Below are 25,877 nucleotides of genomic sequence, written 5' to 3' on the forward strand. Positions count from 1 at the left end.
AAGATTTCACTACTTTGACTACTTTATTTATAAAAAAAACTCTTTATTAGCACCGTTGTTGATATTGGAACGCATGGGTCGATAATCATACCGTTAGATACGCGCGAAATGATACATAATTAGCAAAGGTGATCAAATCCTACAATCTAAGGGTGAGATCAAGTGTGATCGACAAAGATTGCACTACTTTGGCTACTTTATTTCATAAATAACACTATTTAGTAGAACTGTTGATTTTGGAATGCATGCTTCGGTGATTGGACTGTTGGATACGTCCAAAATGGCACATAATTAGCAAAGGTGGTCGAAGCCTACCACTAAAAGGAAAAATCGAGTGTGATTGACAAAGATCTTACTACTTTGACTACTTTATTTAAAAAATGAACACTCTTTATTAGCACCGTTATTAATCTTGAAATGCATGGGCCAGCGATCACACTGTTAGATACGTCTGAAATGACATGTAATCAGCAAATGTGATCAAATCTTACAACCTAAGGGTGAGTCGATCGCACTACTTTGGCTACTTTATTTCATAAAGAACACTCTTTATTAGGACCGTTGTTGATCTTGGAACGCATGGGTCGGTGATTAGACTGTTGGATACATCCAAAATGGTACATAATCAGCAAAGGTGGTCAAAACCTATAACTCAAGGGCAAGATTGGGTGTAATCGACAAAAATCACACTTCTTTGGCCACTTTTTGTCATAAAGCCGAGATTGATATATTATATGTTAAACAAGTACTTGAAATAATATTTTCATTTGTTCATGAGGTTTGTTTTGAAAGCACTTGTTCTTGAGGTCTTAGTTTAGTACATGAAAGTGTTATTTTATTATTCTTAAATATTAAATAAATTCAGTTTTAAATAGTATTTGTTGATGACGTTTTTTTCATCAACCAAAATTAAATGTTTCAAATGTTAGCACTATTAGTGGCGTTAGACATAGTCAAATGTTTCAAATATCACACCTAGTAACCTAATTAGAAAATGGTTACAAAATTCGTTCTCAAATTATGAGAGATTAGCTTGGAGGCTGCAATTTGTGGATACAAATGATGTGGTTTCCTCATTATTAGGGCTCCTGAGTAACAAAGTGGTATATTAGGAGATGTTAGTACAATTAAGGGAACTATGCATAGTCAGTTGCTCTAAATATCATAACTAGTAACCTAATTAGTGGATGGTTACCAAGTTAGTTCTCAAGCTTTGATTTATTAGCTCAGAGGTTGCAAATTGTGAGTATAAATGATGTAGTTCTCTTCATTAGAAGGGATGTTGAGTGAGTAAATGAGATATTGGAGATATAAGTAACACCAGACACAGTCAAAATCTTTCAAATATCACACCTAGTAACCTAATTAGTGAATGGTTACCAAATTAACTATCAAATTGTGAGACATTTGCTTGGAAGTTGTAAATTGTGAGTACAAATGATGTGGTTTCCATGTTATTAGTGCTCTCGAGTAATTAAATGGGATATTAGTACTTTTAGTAATATCAGACATAGTCAAATTGTTTAAATGTCACACCTAGTAACCTTATTAGTGAATGGTTACTAAATTAGTTCTCAAGTTATGGTAGATTGGCTCAAAGGTTGCAAATTGTAGTACAAATTATGTGGTTCCCTTCCTTAGTAGGGTTGTTGGGCGATTAAATGGGGTATTAAGGATGCTAGTACCGTAAGTGACACTAAACACAATCAAAATATTCCATATATCACACCTAGTAGCATAATTACTAAATAGTTACCAAATTAGTTCTTAATTTATGAGAGATTAGCACCCGAGCGAGTCCAGCGTTGGACTTCTGTGCTAAACCTGTGTCTCGGTGAATCGAAACGAGTCCAAATCTTGTGTAATCACCCTAACAAGTGCCTCGGTCATCCGTAATGATTTGCATGGAAGTCGGTGCACCCGAAAGAGCGTCAAAAGGGTGATAATCACACTAATGCGTGACTCGGTGCATCCGAACGAGTCCAGCGCCGGACTTCTGACCCGAACCCGTGTCTCGCTGAATCAAAACGAATCTAGATATTGTGTAATCACCCTAACGAGTGCCTCGGTCACCCGTAATGATTTGCATGGAAGTCGGTTTACCCAAAAGAGCGTTGAGACGGTGTTAATCACATTAATGCGTGACTCGGTGCATCCGAACTAGTCTAGCTCGGTACTCCTGACCCGAACGCATATATCGGTGAATCGAAACGAATCCAGATCTTGTGTAATCACCCTAACGAGTGCCTCGGTCTCCTGTAATAATTTGCATGGAAGTCGGTGACCCGAAAGAGCGCCAAAAGGGTGTTAATCACACTAATGCGTGACTCAGTGCATCCGAATGAGTCCAGCGTCGGACTTCTGACCCGCACCCGTGTCTCGGTGAATCGAAATGAGTCAAAATCTTTTATAATCACCCTAACGAGTGCCTTGGTCGCCTGTAATGATTTACATGGAAGTCAGTGCATCCGAAAGAGCACCGAGACGGTGTTAATCACACTAATGCGTGACTTAGTGCATTCGAGCGAGTCCAGCGCGGAACTCCTGACCCGAACCCGTGTCTCGGTGAATCGAGATGAGTCCATATCTTTTGTAATCACCCTAACGAGTGCCTCGGTCACCTGTAATGATTTGCATGGAAGTCGGTGCACCCAAAAGAGCGTTGAAAGGGTGTTAATCACACTAATACGTGACTCTGTCCATCCGAACGAGTCCAGCGCCGGACTTCTGACCTGAACCCGTGTCTCGGTGAATCGAAACGAGACCAAATCTTGTGTAATCACCCTAACGAGTGCCTCGGTCACCCGTAATGATTTGCATGGAAGTCGGTGCACCTGAAAGAGCGCTGAAAGGGTGTTAATCACACTAATGCGTGGCTCGGTGCATCCGAACGAGTCCAGCGTCGGACTTCTGACCCGAACTCTTGTCTCGGTGAATCAAAACGAGTCCAAATCTTGTGTAATCACCCTAACGTGTGCCTCGGTCGCCTGTAATGATTTGTCAAATTTAAACACTCTGTGTTTCATAAATATATTACATACAATATAAACTATTTTTTTTTAAATAACCCAAATTCCTATATGATTTTAAACATTGTATTTTAAATAACTAGAATTTTAAATTTTAAAATAACAAACTTAAAATCAAAATCTTATTATTAAGAAAATAATTTAACCATTTATTTCAAAAATTATAAAAGCTAAATAAATAGTTGTTAGTCATCTTTCAAGTCAAAAAAATTAATATAAAAGTTGAAGGCCATGAGTTCTAGCAAAAAAAAAAATTAAAATATAAATGTGAATCCTAGAGCAACAACTGTGTAACTTTTATTAAATCTTTGTGCTAAATTTTGTAAATAATATGTAGTTGGCTATTACAGTGTATGTATACTAACAATTCCAACATACTACTTTTATATGGAAATACATTTATATCCTTATTCAATTAATATTTTTTTAATATAAAAAAATTTAACCGGTTATCATGAGTTGCAATTGTATATGAAAATAAAAAATAGAACTTCACCCTATAAATCAATTGTCAGGATAGTACATATAATAGTACATAGAAATGTGCATGTGGACAACACCTACTTGATACATAATATTTATATAAAAAAGTGGAGGAGCGGGAGCCATTCCGCTTATATGCATTGCGGTTTGGAATCATTGGCTGCCATTTATATAATAGGTAAGATATATATGTATATGTGTGTATATATAAGTATATAGATATACACTTGTGTGGGTGTGTGTGGTGTATATATATATGTGTGTGAGGTGTATATATATATATGTTTTATGTATTTATTTTATACGTGTTATAATTTTTTTTTTGTTTTACTAATTTTCTTTTCTATTTAGGAGAAAATAAATTGGTATAATTCTTTGAATCTTTTCTTTTGGAGCATTTTATTAATTGGTATGTCTCTTATTTTTTGCTTTATTATTATTATTTTCTATTGTTAGATGAGTTTGAATATTCTAAATATTCATCTATGGTGAAGTAGGTTCTAAGATACACATTGTGTGCTGCGGTGATAAGGGAGGTTATGAACTTGCATGTATTAGTGAAGTATGTTATCTAAAATAAATATTTATATATATATGATAATATCTTACTATTTTCTTTCTATTTTCCATACATTAATTTTTTTTATATTTTTCTCGATAGTAATTAGTTCGTAAATACTTTAGGTATGCTAATAATAATAATAATAATTACAAATAAATTTATTTTACTTATAAATATTTAAAATGAATATAATTATTAATATTAAATAAATATTTATGCTTACATAAAATATTATATATTTAATTAATATAATCTATTTCTTTATTAGTTGTTACAATTAATAAAAAAAAATATGTTACTTGTTTAATGCAATTTAACATTTTTGTATATACTAGTTATAAAATAAAATTATATCTTTTAGTTACTAACTTAGTTTTATATATTTTTGTTACAAATATGTTCACAACTTACTTTTTAAAAATATTAGTCACAAATATAATTTTTTTTAGTTATAAAATTAGTTATGTAAACCATTGATACAAAAATAAAAAAATTTAGCAATAAATTATTCTATAAATGTTGTCTACAAAAATGTAAAACTTGTTTTTAAATATGTAAAACTTGGTTATATATATTTGTAAATGTTGTTTACAAAAATGGTTTTATGTAACTAGTTTACGCATCTATAACACATGTTTACGAATTTGTAACGACTATTAACAAAAAAAAAAAGCTGTATTTTATTTTAAAAGGGTAAATTTGAGCAAATCTAAAATTTTTATTTTTATTTTTTTTAGCTTAAATTTAAATTTGAGGTATACATAAGTAAATTTTGTATGAATCTATACTTTAAAAATGATACTTGTTTTAGTGAAAACTAGTATAGTGTGCACGTACAAGGCACGTGCTATAGCATTATAAAATCATTATCATTATAAAATTATCATAATCAAATAAAAAATACTTAAATTACTAAAATATTCTTCTAATTTAAATAATAATTTTTACACAAAAATATGAGAACTAAATTCATAAATTTTAAAATTAAAAAAAAGCCATAAAATAAGTTATTTTGAAAAAAGCCATAATTTTGTAAACTTGTTAAAAAAAACCCATAAAAGATGTAATTTGTCAAACAAAAATTTCAAGCCCAAGCCCACATTCTATCTAAATCATATTTCAGATCCTAATAAAATAAAATTGGAATAATTACATCCGGCACCGTAATTTAAAAAAAAATTGGCTTTTTACGGTAAACTAAAATAATTATACATTTTACGGTAAAATTTGTTCTTACCTGCCGTATAACACATCTCCTCTCAAAATTTATTTGCGCGAAAAACAATCCTCAAACTAATATATTATCCATATATAAATAGTGTCTATATATTTATAAAATAGTTATAACTAAATAATTTTTGTTTGCTAACTAGTTCCTTATAAACTTTAAAATAAATAATATATATTTATACATATATATGATAATATCCTACCTATCTTACTCTTTTTTTTTCCATCTTTTACACTACTGTTTTTTTTATGTCTTTTTCTCTTCAGTCATTAGTTCATAGATATTTTTGGTATGATAATAATAATAATAATTACAAATAAATTTATTTTACTTATAAATATTTAAAATATAATTATTAATATTAAATAAATATTATACTTTATTAGTATAATACTTACATAAAATATTATATATTTAATCAATATAATCTATTTTTTTATTAATTGTTACAATTTAAAAATATATATATATGTTCCTTGTTCAATGCAATTTAACATTTTTGTATATACTAATTATAATATTCTTTTAGTTACAAACTTTGTTACAAATAGGTTAACTAAATTTACAACTTACTTTTTAAAAATATTACTCACAAATATAATTTTTTTAGTTATAAAATTAGTTATGTAAACCATTGTTACAAAATTAAAAAAAAATTAGCAAGGAATTATTCTATAAATGTTGTCTACAAAAATATAAAACTTGTGTTACAAATCTGTAAAACTTGGTTATATATTTATAAATATTGTTTACAAAAATGTTTTTATGTAATTGGTTTACACATCTGTAAAAGCATGTTACAGGTTTGTAACATGTAAATTCATAGTTGTCGTTGTCTGTAAAAGCTTGTTACATGTTTGTAACATGTAAGTTCTTATTTAGCATTTCTCTATCATATTGTTTAGGGTTGTTCAAGATCCAAACCAATCCAATTACCCTGAATTAATCCAATAATAAAAAATTGGATATTCAATTACAATTGGATTTGATTGAATTTGTAAACTTTTGGATATTCAATCATATTGTTTAAGTTGTTTTATATAACTATTAGGATTTTCGTAACTTTTGGTTACAATATTGTAACAATATGGAAAAGTAAATATTTTTTGTAAACTTTGGTTACAATTTTGTAACTACACAGAAAAGTATTACTATAAACTTTATATAATTTAAATATTTTTACAAGGAAGAGTTACTAATATTATAACAATGAGTTATGAGGTCGTAAAAATAAGTTCCAAATTAATAACAACGAGTTTCCAATTTCGTAACAATTAATTATAAGTTTGTAACAATGAGTTATCAATTTGGTAACAATGAGTTAAGCTTGTAATGATGAATTACCAAATGATTACTAAAATGTTAATTATGATTAGATTAGTTGCTAACAATTTTGTAAACATGAGTTATTAATTATTTTAAAGGGTTATTGAAGTAATCACTAATAATTTTGTGACATGTGTTATAAATATATTGCTCAATTACAAGATTAATTACTATCAATTTTGTAAATTTAGGTTAGTAATACTTTCAAAATTTGATAGGATTTACTATCAACAATTATGTTATTGCTTTTTCATATTTTTGTAACTACTTATTTATAATTTGATTTTCCATTCACTTTGTTATATTTATTTTTTTGTTACAACTTATTTCCATTTTAATGATTTTTTTAATTATTATCTTACAAAGTTTTTATTACTTTATATATAAGAAAATATTTATTATCATTAAATGGTTTTTTTTTAAAATATAACGAATTTCATAAAAAATTATTTAATTAATATATTTAAATTCATATCATTATATATTTACAATTTTTTTTTATTAATGTTAGTAATTATATTTTATTGAAAATCAAAAATTCATTTCTTCGTTTTTATCTCCTGTGTATACAATTTTTTATCTCCTGTGTATACAACTTTCTACCGTATATATGTAAATATTTTCATTATCCGTATTTTTTGAATTTTTTTCCCGTATTAAGGTATAGTTGTAAGTTTCCCAATAAAATTTCAGATCTCAATCGTCTCTTTTCCACTCTTCCTCACTTCTGAACAACTCGATCTATCTCCTCCTGACTCGGCTACTCTCTCCATCGGTCTTCGAAGTACTCTTGCTCGGCTTTGGTCGCGAGTTCTATTTTAGACAAGGTAATTGTATATTTTCTCTTCCTGTCAAGGGTTCGATGGTATTGATTGTTTGATGTTTGTTGTCATGGTTGTTGTTTCTATTTAATGGAAAACGTTAAGGGGTTTGCATTTGTATTTTTGTGCATGATTTGATCTGCATTTTTTGTTCTTAATCAGGCTTGCTCTTATCATGATTTTGTTTGTGTGCTTTCTTTGTTGATTTTGATTTTGATTTTTTTTGCAGATGGTGTTGTTTCTGGTGTTTGCTTACAACTGCTGGTGGCGGGTTAAAGTGGATTGGTGGATTGCACTGGCGTGTTAGATTGTTGGTTGAGGTATTCATGATCTTATTTGATGAAAATCCCCAATTCTGAAGGATTAATGATGACTTATAATTTGAGGCATTTTTTGTGTGTTTGAATACGTTTGGGTCTTTTTTTTTTTTATCTTTTGGTTATATTCTTCTATGTATCAGTATTTCTCTGCAAACCAAATTGAGATATAAAAAATGGAATCTTTTGGATTGAAAATGGTGAAAAGTACTTTAGAATGGGTGACACAGGCTCTGGATGCTCCTTCTGCCGGAGCTGTTGTTTTTGGAGTTCATATTGGCGGTACTCCACCTTCTCAAATTTAGATTCTGTAAATTTTTTCCTATGTTTTTTCCTCCCGGTATTTGATCTTATTATATTTATTGTTTGTTTGTTTTTAGGTCATTATTTTTTGGAAGGTCTTCTGTTCGTGGTGATCCTTTTCTTGTTATCCCAGAAAAGTTATAAACTTCCTAAACGACCTTTGACAGATAAGGTAGTTGTTCTAAAAGACAGATTCCTATTATATGCATTTATGTGTATAGATATATATATATATATATTGAATCAAGCCATTATCCATGTATCTTGTCTGATGTTTACTTTGAATAGTTTTATTCAAGGGTTTGATATGAGATTTATTCTTGTTAGTGAATCTCTATGTAGGAAACAGATGAGTTATGTGAGGAATGGGTTCCAGAACCTCTTATTCCTCCTATCACAGAAGAAATGAAGTTGGAACCCCCAGTGTTGGAAAGGTGAAGTTAGTTTATCTCTTCATTGGGCTGACCCTTTTTCTATTAAGATTTCTTCTCATGGTTGTTTTTTTTTCCTTATTATTGGTATTGTTCATTAACTTTCATGTTCTCTCCTTGAATACGTAGGAATTGCATCTACTATCTTGTGTTCCATACTCTGTTTTCAATGTGGTTGTTATTATTATTTTTGTTATGTATAAAAAATGTTGTGGCTGTGAGTAATTTTCAAACAATTTAAACTTTTTTCAAGGACTTTTCCTTACAATTTGCATTTTATTCAGTGCTGCAGGACCACATACAATTGTTAATGGCAAAGAAGTTGTGAACTTTGCTTCGGCAAATTATCTTGGATTAATAGGACATGAGAAGTTAATTGTAAGGACCAAAGTGAAGCTTTTTCTAAACTTTCTATGTAATCTTTGCTTTCTATGTTTGTAAATTATGCCCTTGCAGCTTTCTTAGAAAGAGCATTTCTAACAGTGTTTTATCAGGAATCATGTACCTCTGCATTGGAAAAATATGGAGTTGGTTCCTGCGGTCCTCGTGGGTTCTATGGAACAATTGGTACAAATGAACTAACTGTAAATAATTGCACTAGATTTCTATTTTATAATTTTAATTTTTCAAAGTCTTACAAGTTTATCCTTTCGAATTAGATGTCCATCTCGATTGTGAAGGAAGAATCGCTAAGTTTTTGGGTACCACAGACTCCATTCTTTATTCCTATGGACTTTCCACTATGTTTAGTGCTATACCAGCTTTTGCTAAAAAAGGGGATATAATTGTTGTGTGAGTATGCCTCCTCTTTTCAATGAATGTTATTGAACTTGTTTAGCTTTGAGTTACTGTTATGAACTCCTTCCTGTATGACACCATTTTTCATTTTCTTTTCTAGGGATGAGGGTGTACATTGGGGAATACAAAATGGTTTATATTTGTCGAGAAGCACTATTGTTCCCTTCAAGCATAATGATATGGAGTCTTTAAGAAACACCTTGGAGAAGGTCACTGCTGGAAATAAGCGTGCTAAAAAATTGCGGCGCTACATTGTGGTTGAATCTGTCTACCAGGTATCTACTATCTGTTATGCGTATTGAGTTTTACTTTCAAGTATGCTGTTAGTATGCTATAAAGTTAAAAAAGAAAAAGAAAAATTACATTGACATGGATTTTTCGGTATCCATTTTAGGGTTTCCTAGGTTATTGATGACATGCAGGTGGCAGCATTTTTGCATGCTATACGTATGTATGTCTATATATATATATGTACAAGTATATGTATAGTCAATCAGAGGTATTGACAATTTAATTCTAAATTTCCAGAATTCTGGGCAAATAGCCCCTTTAGATGAGATTATTAGACTGAAGGAGAAGTACCGATTTCGTGTTTTATTGGATGAGAGCAACTCGTTTGGTGTACTTGGGAAAAGTGGAAGAGGTCTGACTGAACACTTTGGAGTTCCGGTATTTTTCATTTCATTTCCTCTTATATGGAGATTTTTCTTAAATAGAAAGAACATAGAAATGGAATTTCAATTGATTCAAAATCTATTTGTAATACATATGTTGGACTGGTGTTGCAGGTTGAGAAAATAGATATTATTACTGCTGCAATGGGACATGCATTAGCTACAGAAGGAGGATTTTGCACAGGAAGTTCTAGGGTCATTGATCACCAGGTATGGTGCCAAGAATTTATCAAGAAGGCCTTCAATTGAGTGTTGAATTGATCAGTTGTGTTTGTTTTTAGAAATTAAAACTTACAATGTTCTTTAATGCGTATACATATTCTTGATCATAAACTGTAAACAACACATTAATTTCAAGGTGCTCACGTTCTAGTCTATGCTAACCCTTGACAGCGATTGAGTAGTTCTGGATACGTATTTTCTGCTTCATTGCCCCCATATCTTGCCACTGCTGCCATTACTGCCATTGATGTGCTGGAGGAAAAGCCTGATCTCATTACAAAGCTAAAGGAAAACATTGCAATAGTATGGAAAGGTTAGTTTGGGTCTTCACTACCTCCAATTTAGCAAATTGTGTTCTAAGAGAGAATGTGTTTGATTTATTTATCTTCACTATCCACCATAGAATAACTAGGCTATGTCAGACTCAACAATCTGATGATAGCACTTTAGAGTTTTATAACATATACATGCGGGATTTCTGTTGTCACTATGTTGTTATTGAGACGTTGCTATAGTGCAGTTACTTTGAGCCAGCTAGAGGAGTTACCTTTGTAGTCTAAGATTTAGCAAAATTTTAACATGTTCGAAAATTTCAGGATTATCTGACGTACCGGGACTTACGGTAGCAAGCAATCCAGATTCACCTATTGTTTTCCTCACATTGAAGAAGTCAACAGGTTCATCAAAAGCTGACAGGGATCTTCTTCAAGAAATTGCTGATCGCGTAAGTAATTGGTTAATTGGTTCATCCTAGATCCTACACTGAGTAGGCTTATTTCACCACTCTTTGATCCTATTCAGCTATTGCCTTCACAGGTCTTGAAGGAGGAGTCTGTATTTGTGGTGACCTCCAAGAAATCAACACTTGATAAATGTCCATTGCCTGTTGGAATCAGAATGTTTGTCTCTGCTGGCCATTCTGAATCAGATCTGCTCAAGGCATCTGAATCATTGAAAAGAGTTGCAGCCTCAGTGTTTGAGCGTTGTGCTCGAGTGTGAAACTCGAAGCCAATTAGCTTATTTCTCACCTTCCCCATTTGTGCATTTGCATGTGATCAATCTAGCTCGGCCTCTTAGCATAAATGTCCTAGTACAGAAAAGCCTTCATTAGTTGAACAGTTTTGTAATGTAGGTATAGCCCAAGAAGGAATGGCCTCTGATTGTTGATAATCTTACATAATTTGGTTTAAGGGTTGATTTATAATTGCTTTTGTTTTGATGTTGATTTACATATTCGAAAATAAATACGTTGTACTTCAAGATATAAACATCAAAATAATTTCAAATCACCTGCTGCTGCACTATCTTCCTTTTCACAAATAGATTACCTTGGAAGTGTAAGGATGGAGAAGACCATGATTGCAATTAGGATTTTTTTTTTGGTAAGTTTAAAGCTCTGATGATGATGGAGGTGGTGTTCTTGTAATTTGTGGCAATCAAATCCTAAAATTTATGTATATATAGGGAATTTTTGCTGTGCGGTGCTGGATTGTTATTTACAAAAGTAAACAATTCTAACAATTACGGTTTGTTTTTATATATTTATGTTTAACAAAAGAAAAAGTATATTATTATTATTATTAATAAATTTAAAACATACTAGCATTCATTGCATGCTTTTTATTTTGTTAAACATAAATTTACTACAAATAATTTGTTATATACGACGTCAGATTACACATTTTTTTAGCAAATGATTTTAATATATTAATACAAGCAAAAGTGAAAAATAAAATAAATTAAGCTAATATTCTATTTGATAGATCTAATGACTTTTTTCCCAAAAAAATACAAAAGAAGAATACATATATATTTTAAAAATATTTTTTTGGGAGATTGTGGGGTAGTGATTCATTTTTATTATACTCATACAACATGTTCTTTATATGGACACGTGAAGACATCTTGACCATAATTTTTTTTTCAAGAAGGTGTTCAATGTTCATAGTATAACGAACATCCTGTAGGTTTTTGAAAAATTCTGACAAATTAAAGTACCGAAAACAAAGTTAAAAAAGTTTGTTGTACATGTACTTTTATTATTATTATTATTATTATTATACGCTTTGTTTGGTTTTTTTATAAACAATCTAAATTATGTATAAGAAAATTTATGTTTTGTGTAAGACTTATTTTTGCTGATTACCTATTTGAAGCCTTTATTTTTAAAAATTAATTTTTAGATCTAGTGTTTTGTCAAAATATTAAAAATTGGAATCGATAGATTGATTATTTGAACACTGTATTTTTGTCGATTACCCGTTTTAACAATTTATTTTTAAAAATGAACCTTTGGCCTATGTATTTATTTAAAAGGTTCAAACTTCTTATAAAAATTAAATTATATATTTATATAATTTTTGTTTTCTGTAAGGGTTCACATCATTTTGAACCTTGTATTTTAGTCGATTACCCGTTGGAACTTTTATTTTTAAAATTTAACTCGTGGACCTCAAGTTTTGTCAAAAGGTTAAAATAGAAATAGATAGATCGATTATTTGAACACTATATTTTGGTCGATTACTCGTTTTGATTCTTTATTTTCAAAAATTAACCTTTGGATCATATATTTATTCAAAAGGTTAAAAATTCTTTATGTTTTCTATAAGGGTTCACACCAATTTGAACATTGTATTTTAGTTGTTTACCCATTTGGACCATTTACTTTTTTAAATTAACTTGTGGACCCTGTGTTTTGTCAAAATGTTAAAAATAGGAATATAAAGATAGATTATTTGAACCACGTATAATTTGGTTGATTACCCGTTTTGATATTTTAGTGTTGAAAAATAACATTTAGATCCCGTGTTTTGTCAAAAAGTTAAAATATAAATAGATAGATTTTATTATTATTACTATTATTATATATAGATATTTTTATCTATTATAATTTTTATTAAAATAAAAATGAGAAAATAGATAAAAAAAATCTTTAATTAATTAATAGCCATAAATTAGAAAAGTAAAATAAAAAATGAGAAAAAAATATTGTTCACTTATATTTATAATATAATTAAATAGTTGTGGTAATTAAATATCTGATCAAATTTAAATTTAAAATATATATCGTTGAAATAAATTAAATTTAAATTATATATGTTGTTAAGATATATTTTTGTAAAACTATTACATTTAAATTAAAAAAACATAAATAATTTAAATAAAAATTTATTATATTTATTATTATTATTGTTGTCATCATCAATCATAAATTAGAAGTGTCATTTGTTTAAGCACATGAATATGTATAATTTGAAAATGATTTATTCGATTTTAAAATTAATTTATTTTTATTAATACTCATTTTAATTCATAAATTGTTCCATGTTTCTAAAAAGAAATTTCCGTGCTTCACATCAATTTCCGCATCTTTTGTTGCTGCGTGAACGTCCACTAAACTTACAATCTAGAAAACATTTATTTACTATAGTGAAAACAAATCATAAATTCAAACAATACTATTAGTAACATCGTATTGTCACATGCTTAATAAATATCAAATGAGATAAAAATACAATTATTAATATTGATGAGTGATAATAATAATTATAATATTTTGTACAACTATTCACTTTTGAATAAAAAACATAATTATAATATAATGAGAAAAATAGATATATAGAGAACTGAAAACTATTACGTGATTTGCGGGTCTCAATCGATGAGTTCTCTCTACATTTGTCAGGTGCACAAAATTTACTTGAAAATACTTTTTGAGATATTACACTGTGAACATTGTTTGATATTTATGTGTGTGTGGAAATATACATGATATACATTAAAAGTCATGTACTTGTGTATAATACACGAAAAAATTAAGGAAATGCTCGTACACTTGGAATGATACCCAACAATTTTAGATATACAATCTATATATATATACATATATTCATATATATATATAGGGATAGAATAGAGATACAACTATTCTCTTGATTACTATTCTCTTGAGCAATAAAGCTAAGTAAATTTTTAATCATATTAATATTATGTGTATATATATTGATATTTTTAATTGTTAAGATATTTTAATTTTGAATTTAAACTAATTTTATATTATTTTAGTCATTTTTAATGAAAAACTACATGTTAAAACATGTGAGGTACATTTCATTAGATTATTATTATCATTCAGATATATGAATAACTACATGAGAAAATGTGTATTGTACATTTTTAATTAAATTTTTTTTAGTATTATTTAATGATTAAGTAGTTAAAATATTTAAGCTAAATAAATTTTTAATCAAATTAATATGTATATATATATATTGATATTTTTAATTGTTAAGATATTTTAGTTTTGGATTTAAATTAATATTATTTTTTTAGTAATTTTTAATGAAAATCTACATGTTAAAAAGTGTATGATACATTTTATTATATTATTATTAAGATGACAAATATGATATGAATAACTACATGATGACTCAAATTCTAATATATAATAAACGTGTATATAATTTATCGTATATGTAGTTTAAGAAGAGATATTTTTATATAATATTATTAATTTAAATAATAACATGAGATTTTTATATATAATATTATTAATTTAAATAATAACATATTTTCAATTTAAATTAATGTCTAACTAAATTTATACTAATTAGTTACATGTAACTACATTTTTTTAATTTAATTAATAAAAAGAATAAAAAAATTAATATTATTATGTTAATTCATAAAATGAATAAAAAAATTAGATTAAATGAGAAAGTAGAAAGAGTGATTTGAAGAGCTTTTAGAGTGTCATATAATCTCTTTGAAGCTCTCATTTATATATATATATATACTAGATACAAGCAACATGCAATATGCACATTTGCTTAATTTTATTTATAGAATTTATTAATTATTTTATTAAATTTATATTACTGTCATATAAATTTAAAATAAATATCATATTTAATTAAATAATTTATTTGTTTTGTTTAAGTTTATGTTTGTTCTATTTTTTGAATTTGGGAGTGGCAACAAGAGATTATATATTATATGTTTAATGTAATATTAAATATTATACGTGGATTTTAAATTTAAGTTTATTGCTAGTTTTTTAAAAAAATAATTTGTTGCTAATTCACAGTAGATTATATTATATGTTTAATATGATATTATTATAATAAGTGAGTTTAAGTTTAATTAAATTTTATTTAAGTTATAAAACGTATGATTTTAATATTTTTAAATAATTATCATTGTAAAATATCTCAAAAATATTATATTTTAATTTGTTTAATTATTTATTATTTTTAAATAATTATGATTGTAAAATATCTCAAAAATATCATTTTTTAATTATTTATTATTTTTAAATAATTATCATTGTAAAATATCTCAAAAATATTCTATTTTAATTTTTTTAATTATTTATTTTATTTTATTTAAATTTAAGTGTTTACAAACTACCGTTAAATATAAGAATATTCTGTTAAATATAAGAATATTCCGTTAAAGTTAACTTTAAAATAATAAAAAACCGTTAAAACCAATAATTTACGTTATCTACACACTTATTATATAGAAGAGATATATATATAAAGAATAAAAATATTAATATTATTATGTTAATTCATAAAATGAAAAAAAAATATATTAAATGAGAAAATAGAAAGAATGCTTTGAAGATATTTTAGAGTGCCACATTGTTGACGCGGTTTTTCGCCAACAGTGTATTAAGAAATAATAAGGTAGATTAGTGCTTAGTAATAAACCGTAATGAAAAATGAAATGAACTCACAAGAACACAAATCTTTTACGTGGTTCAATGGTTAAAATCCACCTAGTCCACGAGTCTATATTATTGTTGTTTTTCTCTCTATTTTGGCAGAGTTTCAGTATTACAAAATAATGGTCCATTTTTCTGTCTAATATTCCAGTATTTATAAGGGAATTCCATAAACAAGTTTGAGTAATCGCGTATCACGCATATACATATTTATTACATTTAATACATATATTTCCCATTTATAATGGGATATGATTTGATCATAGAATAAATGTTCTCCTAATATCTGGGACATTAAATATGACAGTCTGGTCATAAATAAACTTATAAAAGGACCCGAGTCTATGGGGATTCGCGGGTGTGCAATATATTCGAATTACCACGAGTTGAATATCTCTTCCAAGCTCATACTCCGACTGTCGTTTGAATATTATGAGCTCGCGCTTCACGACCTTCGTGTAACATCCCAAATTTCCTAATGTGGCTTAGTGCCTGGATTAGGGGGCCGGGAGGCAATAATTGAGTAATTATGTGAATTATATTATACTATAATTATGTTTGCATGTTAGAGATATTAAATATGTGTATGTGGGCCCGTTTCTTATAAGAAGGGTATTTTAGTAATTTGACCCGTTCGGGGAATAAATGAAAATTTGTGTTTGTATGATTGAGACCACATTATTATGTGGATATATTCGGGTTACTTGACGAGAGGCGATCCCGATGAGCAAGTTAGCGGAAAAGTCACAACGGTGTTTTAATACCCGGCTCAGGGTAAGCTTAAGGGTATTTTAGTGATTTAGTACATTACTGGGAATTAGTGGGTAATGGGAAAATTTATTGGTAACCGTGTGAGAAAATTGGAAGTAGCAGGAATTATAAGATGTAAATTGTGGATAGCGGGATTTGAGGCAAAGGACAAAATTGCCCTTGTGAACATTTGAGGAATAAGCTAAGGGCAAGGGGCAATTTAGTCATTTCCACTCAAGTTTAAAACTTAGCTGGCTTGGAAATACTCAGAAGGTTTGAGAAATTAAAGGAAAAAGGAATTCAGCAGCTCCTTTTCTCTCTCCCTCGTTTTCTCTATGTGCCATGGAAGTTTGAGGATTTTTCTTGGGAAATTGAAGATTAAAGCCTAGGAATCAAGGTGTTGGGCTTGGGGAAATTAGAGGTTAAGCTCAAGTGGTTCATCTCAGCTGAGGTAAGAGTTTTGAACTGAAAATTGTACGGTTAGTTATGCTGAAATATTTAGAGTTATGGTGTTCATGCATGCTTGATAATAGGGAGATTGGGTTTGGGAAGTTTGATGAGCTTTTCTATGCTAATTAGCTGGGTTTGATTGGTGAGAATGAATATATAGGTCGTGGGAATTGAATTGGAGGAGTGGGATGAAATTGGATAAGTTTTGGCTGGGTTCGGTTGAAGAAAAACCCATAAATTTCTGGGTTCGTGGGGCTGAGCCGCAATCTGCGAAGGAGAATTCGAGCCATCAGGGCTCGGAGGCAGGGGCGGGCTGCGGCGCGCGTTGGTTTCCAGGGAGGCCGAGCCTCTGGAATTAGAGGCGGGCCGCGGCTCGGGTTTTTGGGGCCGCGGCCCTTAAGGGGAATTTTGGCCTTAATGGGATTTTTTAAGTTAGGGGACTTAACCATTTGGGCTCGGGATCGATTCTACTTCCTTGTTAAGTGGAATTTGATGTCCCGGAAGCTAAGATTTGGTCTGGAAGCTTTTATTTACCTATTGTTGATGGAACTTCCTTATTACGATTGTGACTAGGTTTACGCTAAGGGCTTGAATCAGGGATCGTACTCAAAGGGGCGTCGCTAGTAACTTGCATACAGACCGAAGGTAAGAAAACTGCACCTGTTATGTGAATGCATGATTAGAGCTTAGTCAAGATGATGAATAAAGCTTTGACTTTGTTGATGAACATGATTATAATTGTGTTTGCGAATATATGATTAGGTACACTGTAATGTGCATAATTATGATTATGCTTATGCCTGCTATGTGAATGTATTATAATGCATTGTGATTGTTGATAGGTATGATATATGAAACATGTGAATGTATGTTATGACTGTGAAGCTTGGTTTATAAACTAGAGGGTTATTAGGGTGTTAAGTGGGGATCAACTTATTAGTTGAGAATATATTGGACACTGGGAGACTCGCCTGATAAGTTGAGAGTCCCAAGGCTTCAACTTATAAGTTGGAGGCACGTGGTGGCTTGACTTATAAGTCAAGGGCTTAAAGAACTTAGTTTATAAGCTAAAATTGGCATAATGCATGTGGAGTGCAGGCCACCATGGCTGGGCCACCCTGGGAGTACGACATGCACTTGACTTGCTCGGATGCCACCTCGACAGATATACTATACTTTTTCTGCCTCAAAGCTAGCCCGAAGCAGAAAGGGCGAGGGGACGGGTTCTATTATATCACAAGGTTTCCTAACTCTGCCTGTAATGCCCTGGTTACCCCAGAACAGTTACGGTGAACGGTGAGACGGAAATTTGACCCGCTACCTGAGTCCTTTGGTTAAAAATGTGCTTCTAAGTGTTATTAACATGATAAAGTGGAAAAACAATAAAAAGGAAATTATATATTTTATTAAATACATAAAACTGTTCATGGGCTCATAAAAACATTTACAAGTTATTTACAACTCAAAATGGTCATTACTGTTTCAAATTTACAAACCTGCCGACCTAAGCGGCAAAAATAGGGTTAACCCCCTAGTTCCTTTGAGAACTCCTTGGTCGTGGTGGTCAAGCAGTCGCATATGTACACATCACCACCTAAGCTCTCCACTCAAGGCTAGGTAAGCTTTTCTTTCCCTTTACCTGCACCACATAGCACCCATGAGCCAAAGCCCAGCAAGAAAACACAATAGTGCATATAAATAATAACAACTGATTATTATTATAATCACATAGAGCTTATAGCTCTTAAACTGATGAGTGATTCAACACTTGAGGTTCTGGTAAACCATACTGAGTGACTGACAAGCAAGTCACTAATTTAAACAGATGAGTGACTGTTGGGTAAGTCACTAGCTTAAACAGACGAGTGACTGCTGGGTAAGTCACTAGCTTAAACAGATGAGTGACTGTTGGGTAAGTGACTAACTTAAACATATGAGTGACTGATGGGTAAGTCACACAAGCGCTTTTAGTTTTCATCGAACTTGAGGTCGGTCCGGCATTAATGCTTTTCTGAGTCATTTAATGCAGTTGTCGATTATATCTAATCTTTATTGGCTTGCGTTAAACGCGCTAAGGCCGTCCTGACTTATAAGTCAGCACTGTGTGACCAGTGCCCAGTACCACTGCCGAACTTGACTAATAAGTCACAGCTTCACAGTTGATACTAACACCTTTTCCAATTCTAACTAATTAGTCAGTGCCATGCACAAGTGAGCAAGATTTGCTAAGCATTCAATAATCAATCCATGTCCACATTTAAACATTCAACATACCTCATGAATAACCATGCATGTCACATATGGGGTGCAGTTTTCTTACCTCTGGTTCGAGCGAGAAATATAATAAGAACGACTCCTGAGAACGATCAACCTTTTGATTCCTTAGCGGTTACCTAATCATAACCAATTATAACCTCCATTAATGAAAACCAACAATGAAAGGGTCTTAACCTAAACCCCACTCTCGGGACCTCGAAACATGCCCACACGGTGAGTAGATTCGATCTCGGGCCTTAAGGATTGAAACCCCGAGCCAAAAACAATTAAAAACACTCAAAACGGGACTTTGGAGGAACAGAGTAGCGCTACAGCGCTGCTCCCTAGCGCCCCAGTGCTATACTTAGAACCCCCAAACCGCCCACAAGAATCATGTGTAGCGCTATAGCGCCCCAGGGTGGGCGCTGTAGTGCTTACCCCAGACCAGCACTCCCGCGAAACCTTCTTCTTCGACTCCTTCGATTCCAACCTATTTCCAATGCTTCCAAATCCCATTTTTGGTGCCAAATGAAACCAAAAACCATCCTAACATACCCCAAACATCACAACCATAAGAACCCTAGTCAAATCTCCCAACAAAACCAAGTATTCAACTTAGAAATCCCAACTGCAAATCAGAACTAAAACTGGGCAAACCAAGGAATTCAATGGCTAGAAACTTACCTCAAACTCAGCTTATGATGCTCTTCAAGGGTGGAACACACTCCCAAACTCCCAAGGCTTACTTCCCAAGCTTAGATCCTCAAGAATGGCTCAAAAATCACAAAGAACACTGAAGGAGAAAAGGTACGGGAAGGCTCTTGAAGATGCTCTATTTTTCTACTTCTTTTACAGCCTAAAATGGCTTATATCAATCCTAGGGGTGAAAAGACCAAAATACCCCTAGGTCAATTAAAGGTTTCTAAAGGCTCCCAAGGGCAAAATTGGTATTTTCCACCTATCTCGTTAATTTTAATTAACGTTCTCCAATTCTCGCTATTCTCAATATTCTTAAACATCAATAATTCATATCTCGTTACCTTTTAATTCCTGGCAATGCTCTAATCATTAAAATCACCCCGAGACTCATTCCGAGCCCCAAACTTAAACCTATTATGACTAGACCGCTAATCAATATTCCATGATCGTCTCATGCAGAATAGCTCGAACAAACCCACATTATAATGTGGTCTCAATAATATGTCATCGACATCCATACAATATACAATTATGCCCTCAACAGGCCAAATTACCAAAATATCATAATAACTAAATGTGGACTCACATGCATGCATTTAACATCATATTATAATATAATTCATATGAACATGCATATTTTCATTTAATGGCATAATTAAATAGTTATGGCCCTCCAGGCCTATTAATCCAACCATTAAACTGCATTAGGGATTTCGGGACATTACACTGCCCCCATCATCGAGCTTCCCAGCCATCCCAACGACTACAAAGACTTGTTCTTTATGTCGAATGGATTCCGGAATTGTGAACACCGATACTTCAACTGACCTTGTAAGTTCCTTACTGTTGTGACTTCAGCTCGTGACATTTTATTCCTTTAAAGATATTTCTTTTGTACACATCTTAACTGAATTTGTTTCTCGTGCAGCCATATTTGCGAGGACGAGAAAGTCCGTGACCCTCGGGGGTCAATACGAGAAATTGTCTGGGCTTCCACCCAGCAAGAAGGATTACCGCCAGGTCGTGAATGACGTCACGATGCTGGCGTGCAAGTTGATCGGCGAAGGTCAAACGTTGGCCTTGAGGTCCCAGGATACCCTTTTGGTGATCCACGAGCTTCCCTCCTCTCAAGAGAAGGCCTTGCCAGCCACTGAAGGCGAGGAGGAAGAAGAGGACGAGGTGCCTCTTGTGAGGAAAAGGCGGGCTCCCGAGGCTGTCTGGGGACCTGATTTAGAACAAGTTGCGTCAGGGGCAGCAGTCGGCCTGTAATGCCCAAAAATCCCTAATGAGGTTTAATGGTCGAATTAGTAGACCGGGAAGGTCATAATTGATTTATTATGTTATTAAATGATCATATGCATGTTTATGTGAATTATATTATTATATGATGATAATGCATGCATGTCAGTCCATTTTTCATTATAAGGGCATTTTGGTAATTTGGCCCGTTTAGGGCACATTTGTATATTTTCATGCATGTCGGTGAATTATTGATGAGGCCACATTATAATGTGGATTTTTTCGAGCTATTCGGCATGAGACGATCTTTGAATACTAGTTAGCGATTTGGTCATAATGGGGTTAATTTCGGGGCTCGGGGTGAGTCTCGGGGTAATTTGATTATAAGTGCATTACCGGGAATTAAAGGATAATGGGATATGATTTATTAGCATTTAAGAATATTGGGAATAACGGGAATTGGAGGATGTTAATTATAATTAACGAGATAGGCGGGAAATGACAATTTTACCCTTGGTAGCCTTAAGAGGAAATTAAATGACCTAGGGGTATTTTTGTCTTTTGACCTAAGGTTATATATCAACTAGAAAGCTGTAGAAAGCTTAAGCAAAACAGAGCATTGTTCCTTCATCTCCCAATCATCATTTCTCCTTCTTCTTTCTTTGGATTTTGAAGCTCCAATTGAGGGTTCAAGCTCGGGAACCAAGCCTTGACAGTTTAGGATTGTGTTCTACCATTGAAGGGGGTTTAATTATGAGCTTAAGGTAAGATTCTAGCCATAGAAACTCTGGTTATACTTTGTTTTTCTTTTGATTTTTAGTTGGGATTTTTGAATTGGATAGTGAGAATTCAAGGAAGTTTTTAGCAAGGATTGATTGGGTTTTGATGCCTAGGACTTGTAGAATGGGTATTTGGGTTCATTTGTGAGTTTTATTGAGGTTTGGAGTCAGTTCATGAAGTTTGGAAAGTGGAGAAGTCGAAGGGGGAAAACCAGGGCTGAATCACCGTGGCTCTAGCGCTACAACGTCAAAGGAAGGGCGCTACAGCGCTGTCTAGGGCAAGTCAGCACTGCTTGTAGCGCTACCCTATTTTTCCAGGGTCCTATTTTGGGCACTTTTGAGGGTTTTTGGATCGGGGTTTAAATTCCAAAGGCTCGGGATCAAATCTACTAACTGTTTGAGTACGATTCGAGGTCCCGGGAGTGAGGTTTAGATCATGAACTTTTTATTGTTGATTTTATTGATGGAGTTCCATATTTGGTTATGACTAGGTGACCGCTTAGGGATCAACGAATTGATCGTTCTCAAGAGTCGTTCTTTTATTATTTCTCGCTTGAACCAGATGTAAGAAAACTGCACCCAGTACGTGACATGCATGGCTATTAACGAAGCATGTTGAGTGCTCTATATGTGGAATTTGATTGCATATTAAATGCTTAGCAATCTTGCTTATCAGTGAATGGTACTGACTTATTAGTCAGAATCAGCAATGGTGTCATTATTGATTATGAAGCTGTGACTCATTAATCAAGTTCGGCAGTAGTACTGAGCATTATTCGTATAGTATGACTTATGAGTCAAGAATGGTACTAGCGTGTTTAACGCAAGCCGAAAAGATTAGATCTAATCAACATAAGCATTATCGTCATAAGCATGAAATGCTTTGTAACGCCCTAGATAGCCAATACCGTTACCCTGTGTACTTGTAAAGGTGCAGGACTCGCTAATCAAGTCATTAATTTGAAAACATGTCTCTAAACATGCAAGACCTATGGTTAAAAAGGTTTTGGTCTCAAAAGACTCATTTCATATATTTAAACTGTAGTAAACAAGGGATCCCATAAACAAAAAGTTAAAATAAGTTTACAGACTCCCAAAAGTATGTGAATATCCACTAGCCATACTAAGGCAAAACAGACAGTCTTTAGGTTCCATGTCCTTGCCTAGACCTCAACCGTGGCGGCCGAGCACCTGGCTATGTACATTCCGCTCGCTGAGCTCTCCAGTCAGGGCTGATCTAACTTGCCCTTGCCTTTACCTGCACCACGTAGCACCCGTGAGCCAAGGCCCAGCAAGAAAACATCACAGATAACTCAAACAGTAATAACAGACAAATAGCTCAATAAACACGTATACTCATTAGATAGTCCACAACAGATAATCAGCATATACAATCCAATACAAGATACATTCTATCACATATACTGCTCATATCACATAATAATCAGGGCGGACGACTTAGGCCGCACCCTCTGTTTAACCCACTGACTCTGGCCCGCTTAAACCAAGCTCAGTGCATAATAAGCTGTCCTCGGCTACCAGTGGCCGAGCCGCGCCCTATGCGCTAGTGAGACCCTTGGCACCCTTAGGCCGTTGGTTCACTAAATAGCTTGCATGGCATAATACCATCCTTTAAAGCTTTTACAATAGAGAGCCCTTAGTCCCGTCACATATAATCAACCGGGTGCAGTTTTCTTACCTTTAGCTTTCAAATGAGTTAGTTACGGGCGATACTCCTTGAGCGCGATCCGATCCTCGAGCCCTAGCTTAACACCTAGTCACAACCATGAAGAAAGACACCATTAACAACCTTAAATGAGCTTCCAAGCCAAGTTCTAGTACTCGGAACATTGAACTTCACCAAATATGGTAAAAGACTCAACCCCGAGCACCCTAGGTTAAATTCCCAAGCCTAAAATCTCAAAATCCCAAAATCCCTTAAGCGCCGCAGCATAGGCCACCCATGCTGCGGCATGGCCCCCAAACAGAACCCCCAAAGGCTCAAAAACAGGTAAGGGCCGCGACATTGCTTGGGCCATGCCGCGGCCCGCCCTTCTTCTTCAGCATGCAACTTCTTCGAAGGGCCGCGGCTCACCAAGAACCATGCCGCGACCCGACCCTTCGAACCCAGAAAAAAACCACCATTTTAATCTCTAAACCTCACCTTAAACCATCCCAAAGCCCCCAACTCAAAACCAATTAATAATAACAACATTAGAATGATCAAAGCAACGCCATCCAACCAAAAATCCAGCCTAAGACTCACCAAAACCCCCAATTCCAACTTCTGAGATTTCCAACCCAAAGAACTTAAAACCAGCCATGATAACCCCCAAACTCAACCACCAAACTATAATTTAAACCTTACCTCAGCTGTAGAATCGATTCACCAAGCTGTGGCCAAGCTAGGTCCCCAAGTTCCCTTCTTAATTCTACCTTAGAACATCACAACTTAACTTGTTTCAGCACTTAACTAAAACCCAATTTAAACTCATATTTCAGCCACAGAAAACAGAGTTGATTGCTTACCTTAGTCCCTGTTCTGGTGCTTGATAAGTCCCTAAGCTAGACCTTCAGTTCCTCACCTCAAATCACAGAATCCAGCTTGTTTCCCCTTTGATTTTCTGTGTTTTTCTTCCTTTGGTTTTTTTCTCCTTAAGCGTGAAAGAGAGAGAGATAAAGCTAAGTTAAGGTCGGTTTATAATTTTCTGTCTAGTAATTTCCTAAGTCTTCCTAGTATACCCTCAAGTTATTACACTAATCCCAAAGCTCGGGGTGCCGGAAACGTCCCCGAGGCCAAAACGGTAAAATCCCCCAATATTCCCGCCTAGACATCCTAACCTCAAATATATCTCTAATTATTTATTTTCATCACCCGATAATCTAAATCACTACCTGATACCTAAAATACCCCTGACTTGCCCAAAGTCAATTATAATACCCCGTTGTGACTTTTCCCGCTATCTAGCCCTAGGATCGCCTCGAGTCGCCGGCTGCAGATTTATCCACATCATAATGTGGTTCTCGCATATAACACATATCATATTACCACGTAATATAATCAATTATCATACAAGCATCATTAAACATATAATTACTCATTAAATCACAATTATTCCAGTAATGCCCTCCTGGCACACTAATCAAGGCCCTTAAGCCTTATTAGTGAATTTGGGTCGTTACATGCTTGACCGACCTTAAGTTCGATAAAAACAAAAGCGATTGTCTAGTCTAATGGCTAGTTACTTAGAGTCGGGGCCAGAAGGCCCAGGTGACTGCATTGTCACACGGCTATGGGTGATGTTGACGCGGTTTTTCGCCAGCAGATAATTATACGAATAAATAGGATGGATTAGTGTTGATTGATAAACCGTAATATGAAAATGATAGTATTCTAGGATGTGAGAATTAATTGCAAGGAAACAATAGTCACTCCTTTTTTAGGTGGTTCGGAGGTTAAAATCCCCTTAGTCCACCAGTCGATATTATTGATATCTCCTCACTATTTCTTACAAAGTGTTTGTTTTACAAGAATAAGCCAACCCCTTGCAATATCCAGGGTTTCAGTATTTATAGGAGATTGATGTAACGACCAAAATTAGCTAATAAGGCTTAAGAGCCTTGATTAGCGTGCCAGGAGGGCATGATGGGATATATGTGTGATTTTTATGAATTAAATGCATGGTTATGATTTAAAGCATGTTATATGACTATTTGTTTATCTAAGATGCATGACTATGTATATTAGTATGCATGTAGGCCCGGATCGTGTTAGAAGG

The 25,877-nt window shown here is 32.9% G+C and overlaps 1 protein-coding gene across 1 annotated transcript; it reads left to right on the forward strand.

Moving 5' to 3' along the window:
- Positions 1-7,311: 7,311 nt before the first annotated feature.
- LOC133795867 (long chain base biosynthesis protein 1-like) lies at positions 7,312-11,734 on the forward strand. The gene is made up of 14 exons (XM_062233324.1): positions 7,312-7,458; positions 7,682-7,772; positions 7,913-8,051; positions 8,150-8,244; positions 8,415-8,506; positions 8,788-8,881; positions 8,998-9,070; positions 9,163-9,295; positions 9,402-9,576; positions 9,830-9,970; positions 10,090-10,185; positions 10,369-10,510; positions 10,794-10,921; positions 11,014-11,734. The coding sequence occupies exons 3-14, from the start codon at positions 7,946-7,948 to the stop codon at positions 11,194-11,196; spliced, it is 1,458 nt and encodes a 485-aa protein (XP_062089308.1). The 5' UTR covers positions 7,312-7,458; positions 7,682-7,772; positions 7,913-7,945; the 3' UTR covers positions 11,197-11,734.
- The last annotated feature ends 14,143 nt before the right edge of the window (positions 11,735-25,877 follow it).

This window comes from Humulus lupulus, chromosome 8 (assembly GCF_963169125.1).
Source record: "Humulus lupulus chromosome 8, drHumLupu1.1, whole genome shotgun sequence".
NCBI lineage: Eukaryota > Viridiplantae > Streptophyta > Magnoliopsida > Rosales > Cannabaceae > Humulus > Humulus lupulus.

What these genes read in the sequence shown, in the direction of transcription:
- LOC133795867 (XM_062233324.1), top strand. Translation starts at nt 7,946, where the DNA reads ATGGAATCTTTTGGATTGAAAATGGTGAAAAGTACTTTAGAATGGGTG. An exon ending in AAAGGGGATATAATTGTTGT is followed by an intron (nt 9,296 to 9,401) that starts GTGAGTATGCCT and finishes TTTCTTTTCTAG; the next exon opens with GGATGAGGGTGTACATTGGG. An exon ending in CATTGCAATAGTATGGAAAG is followed by an intron (nt 10,511 to 10,793) that starts GTTAGTTTGGGT and finishes CGAAAATTTCAG; the next exon opens with GATTATCTGACGTACCGGGA.